Source organism: Pygoscelis adeliae, unplaced genomic scaffold (assembly GCF_000699105.1).
Source record: "Pygoscelis adeliae isolate BGI_AS28 unplaced genomic scaffold, ASM69910v1 Scaffold554, whole genome shotgun sequence".
Lineage (NCBI taxonomy): Eukaryota > Metazoa > Chordata > Aves > Sphenisciformes > Spheniscidae > Pygoscelis > Pygoscelis adeliae.
This window is the reverse complement of record NW_008824667.1, coordinates 551,144-556,149: the sequence shown is the minus strand read 5'-3', so window position 1 is coordinate 556,149 and position 5,006 is coordinate 551,144. Positions and strand designations below refer to the sequence as shown.

At 56.4% G+C, this 5,006-nt stretch overlaps 1 protein-coding gene across 1 annotated transcript in view; it reads left to right on the top strand.

Moving 5' to 3' along the window:
* IGF2BP2 (insulin-like growth factor 2 mRNA binding protein 2) overlaps positions 1 to 5,006 on the top strand; it is a 17,827-nt gene that overhangs the window by 2,776 nt on the left and 10,045 nt on the right. Inside the window, exon 5 of the mRNA XM_009322905.1 lies at positions 1,492 to 1,764. Coding sequence (XP_009321180.1) covers positions 1,492 to 1,764 — 273 coding nt within the window. The remainder of the gene's footprint in view (positions 1 to 1,491; positions 1,765 to 5,006) is intronic.

Sequence of the window (5,006 nt, the reverse complement as noted above, 5' to 3'; positions counted from 1 at the left end):
TGCGATTGTGATGGAGAAACTCTCGTAGCGGAAGTTTTTGTTGATGCTGAGTTGATGTGCATCGAAAGCAGGATTTTCCAGTGCAAAGTGGAATATGAGGCTTGTTCTGTTTTTGGGAGAATGCTGCGTGGTGGAAACAGCAAAGGACAGAAAGCCATAGCTGTACAGGATGGTGTCAGAGAGAGATGTCCCAAGGCCATGGGATATGGGCCATGTCCTACTTTGAGTCCCTCTGCTGATAGACGTTCCAACGACTTCCCGTCTGTGTTGATCCATCACGAGGTTGGACTTGTGACGACAGAGATGAGGAGAATGATCTGCTGGTCCAGGAGGCCAGAGGAGAGTCCTCCTTGTGCCTGTTGGGGTAGCCATGCTGGGCGTGCTCCAGCCTCGGCTGGCCGGAGGAAGGTGCTGTGGACTGCAGATAAAAGCAGCATGAGCTGCTGTGTCTTGGGATGTGTGGCAAGAAAGGAAGATGAAGAGTATCACCAACACAGCAGTGCTTGATGCTTTGGCGTAAGAGGCTTCAGGGATAGAGAAGATGCTGTGATCCGTCACATCCAGCCAGACTGATGCCTGTCATGCATGGTGCTCAGCAGCTAGACGCAGAAGCAAGTGATGGGAGAAAAGGCCGGTGGCATATGTGGGTTCATGGGTATATGTGTTTGGTTTAGAGCACCAGGAATGGGTGAAAGGAAGACCTTGGCAGAGAATTTGGACTGTGGGGAACTGCAGTGATTTCAGAAAGGGACAGTGAAGCTGCAGAAGTCCTCGTTGGATGTGAAGTTCAGGCCTGGCAAGGAGCTGCTTGCAGTGGTGCATTCATACACCTGCCTATAAATAGCCAAAGCGAGATGCAGTAGGAAGAGGGAAGAAGTATGGCTGAAGCCATGACTGCTTGCAGAAGTCATCACAGACTCCAGCATGGCTGAGCATCGCATTGCTGAGGAGGGGCTTGGGGGGAACGAAGAGCCCAGGTGCTGCACCCCCAGCCTCACCAGAGCTGGAAAGGGATTTGGGATTCCCAGTAGAGGGGCACCACGTGCCGCAGCCTTCTCCTTGGAGCAGCAGCTCTTGCTTGGAGCCCCTCTGTCACCTTTTCCATGTCCAAAAAGCCCGTGAGAGCATTTCCACACTGTGTGATAGTTTCTGGCCAGCACTTTCCCTGGGTGAAGTGGCAGATCCCCAGGCTGGCATCCCACCTCTGCTGGGGGGACAAGCTGTGTGCCAGCCCTGGCATCACCCACATGGGAGGGGACATTGTCCCACCACACTATGGGGCTTGCTCTGCAAAGGGAAAGTGGGGGGCTCTGGCTTCCCATGGCCACCTTCTCCATACTGGGGAGGGAGGAAGATGCAGGGTTGGGGTCTACAAGGGCAAGTGCTGGGGGTGCTGGAGGGGTACCCATCGACCACTGTTTACAAGGGCAACTGGTGGAGGTTCTCTCCCCAGAGAGCCCCTCACCGCCCCTGCCTTTCACTACCTTGCAGAGCAATTGAGAAGCTGAGCGGCCACCAGTTTGAGAACTATTCCTTCAAGATTTCCTACATCCCGGATGAAGAGGTGAGCTCCCCTCCGCCCCCCCAGCGATCCCGCCGCGGGGGCCACTCTTCCAGGGAGCGGGGCTCCTCCCCGGGGGGCTCCTCGCAGCCCAAACAGCTCGATTTCCCACTGCGGATGCTGGTGCCCACGCAGTTTGTTGGTGCGATCATAGGAAAGGAGGGCTTGACCATAAAGAACCTTACTAAGCAAACCCAGTCCAAGTAAGTACCTCGAATGGTTTTGTTTCCTTCCGTAGGGCACTGTAGGTCCCCAGCGTGGGTCCTCCATGCACTCAGGGCTTTTGAGTGCCAGCCAGCGCTGTTTTCTTGGGGTGCAGCCTTCAGGGTATGGTGGCAGAGCCCATGTCCTAAATGGTTCCTGCTGGCCAGGGGGGTCTGGATGCGGCAAGACGGGGATGCACACCAAAAATGGCCAGGAATGGGTCTCTAAAACCTAATCACGAGAACGGCTGGGGATGAGGCTTTAGGGAGAAATGGCAAGTTTGGGGATAAAATGCTGAAGGGGGATCCTAGGTACAGCGGCCGGTGCCCACGTGGTCTTTGCCCTCGGGATTTGCTCATCCCGCAGTGCCCCATATGGGCTAGAGCTGTTGTAGGGGGAAAGGGGGCACTGTGGGAGCGCTGCCTTGAGAAGGATGTGCTTTTTGTAACTGTTTGAATCCTTTTTTTGCAATCTAACATTTTTATTTTTGAAGGAAAAAAAAAAGGGAGGGGACTGTCTTGCCAAACTTCTCCATGTTTCTCTTGTCAATGTTCACATTGATTTCACTTCTGATTTTCTGCATGGTTTTCCTGCATGGTTTGTTCCTGCCGAGATTTGTTTGTGTTTAACCCAAAGCTGCCTTCTCCCATGCTCATCATCCTGAACCTGGTGGTCCCACAGGACATACGACTCCTGTACCAGAACATCCTCCAGGGCGTCCTAGTTCTCAGAGAAGCTTTTAGAGGCAAATTATTTGGTAATAGCACGTCCACTTGAGCAGGAGGTAGGAAGACACGCTGCTCTGCAGCTGAGCGAGCTGAACCCCCGCATTGGGTTTGCGGGAAGAGGTACAGAAAGGGGGCAGATGCATAGGGAGAGGAGCTCTTCGAGCCTGGCTAGCCCTAGAGCGTGGCCACCTAGTAGCTGTGAGCTGGTCCCGGTTGGCTGCAAGCCCTTCTTCTCCAGGTGAGTCCCCTGGTGTGATGAGCAGGAGGTATAGCTGTGTCCTTGCCACCCAAGACTGGAAGGTTGCCCTTTGCAAGCCCTGAGCTTGGCGAGGAAGGTGGGAGGCACCAGCTGCTGGTTTCTCCCAACCACGAGGCCAAATGCTGCTGCCGGGGGCAGTTTCTGCCACCGAGCTGCCCCTGCTTGTGGGTTGGCTCCCCATGCCTGCCCCGAAGACCTGGTGCCGTGGAGGAAGGCCGTGTTCCATGCTCACCTCTCCTGACCTGCCCGAGGAGGCCATGTGCCATGGTGGGGCACCACCTCTGCTCCAGCCTTGGGCAAGGGGGACCTCATGCACCCGGCCTGGGCAGTCGCATGAGACTGTTGCCTTCAGTTTGGGGTGCCAGCCCGCAGCTCCGTCCTGGCTCAGGCCACCCTCACCCACCGGTGTGATGATCAGACGAGGGTGCTGGTGACATCCTGTTGCCCGGTCCCTGCTCCTACCCAGAGTGACATTGGGTCCTGGATTCCTCTGGTTGCATAGGACTTCGCCGCTGTCTCCACACACAGTGGTGCCCAGAGATGCTCCTGAGCTCCAGGGGACAAAACTGTCCCCAGGTTGAGCCATCTTCTTCCTTGGCTGAGGAGGAGGCCAGACCAATAGCCCACCCCACCAGACGACCTTCCACAGTGATTACAGCCCTTGCAACTTGATGAGGAGAGGACCATTGTTACCAAGCAGCCATGGGGCCAGGATAATCCTATATACACGCCATACCATCCACCTTGAGAGGGCTGTCCCTCATGGCCATGGCTCTCTGAAGCGTTCCCAGCCACCCTGTAAGGTGTCTTGGAGGTTTTCCCTGCTGCACCATGGGCAAACCTGCCACGTCCCTGTCCTACCATCCCTGTTGTCAGCTGCCCTGGTCTCCCCTGCCTGCAGTACCCCGGGGTCCCAGGAGGCTGCTGATGGGGTGAGGGGGTTGAGGATCCCCTTCTCCATCCTCCCGTTGGACTGGAGCTGTGCAGGAGCAGCACTGGGACATGCTGGGAAGTCCAGAGCCCTCCTCCACCCTCCAGCTCTTTGGGATGGGACATGCCTGAACACAGCGGCCCCTTCCTGCCACCCCATCTTCTCTCTGCAAATTGAGCTCATGCCTGCACATCCAGGTTTGGGATAGGTTGGAGGTCAGCCAGAAACTTGGCCTGTGTCCCTCTCCTGGGCTTGCCCAGGGCACTTGTGTTGGTGCATCCATTCAGCCCATCTGTGGCTCTTGGCCCTTCTTCGGTACAAAGGCTCAGCTGCATGCCCCATCTCCACCAGCCTCAACTGCTCATGGGTTCAAGAAGCTGCCTGACTTCTGTCTGTGAGGTTTGTTGGGGCAGCCATGGATTCCTCATTGGTTCCCCCTAGCTGAGAGCATCAACCCGGTGTGAGATTGCAGCACCGCTCTGGAGCATGGGCCTGTCATCGCCTCTTGTGACACATCGTGATGCGTTTGCCTTCTCCCTGGCAGAGGGGGTGGCAGTGCGTGTCCCCGTGCCTGCTGGGCGCAGCCTCTGAAGGAACAGATCCTCCAAGTCAACCTGATGGAGCTCCACAGCTGGGAGCACCTTAGAGGGTGTCACACAGCACGCAACTGGGTCACTGTGTGCTGTAGACATAACCAAAGGGCAGGGAGAGCTTGGTGGTGCCAGTGTCTCCAGCACCTCTTTGCACAGTCCAAGCAGGACCAGTCTCCTACCTGAGCAGCTCTGGCTGAAGCTGTAGGAGATCTGGAGAGATGTAGCCTGCAAAGGGGATCAAACTCTGTCTTCATTCCCTCTTCAATGCTCGGATGAAACCACCCTGGAGTCCCTTTTGAAGCTGGTGGGGTAGGCTCTTCCCTTATCTCAGGGAAGGTTCACCCAGCTGCTCCCCCTCTACCTGCAGATGAAGCGTCCTTGTTCCTACGTGCTGGTTCATGAGTTCCTGGAAGAGTTGACCTGTGCAAACCCACCGTGACCTGCAGCATCCAAATGTGGCGCTGGTTAGGGGTGACTGCACCACAACCCTTGGCCTTGCATGCACAGCAGCATCCATCAATGATCCCGGTCAGGATGGGGACCTCTTACGAAAGCAGAGATGTGGCCAGAGGGCACTGTGTTGGAGCTGAGCGCTGGTGGCATTCACTGAGTCACTGAGCAGCCACTGCTGCGCCTTCTCAGAAGATCTGGACCAGACCAGCCCTGGCTGCAGCAGTGACAGGGATGCCGAGGTGGTGGCTGATGGCAGGATGACTGCACGGCATTATCC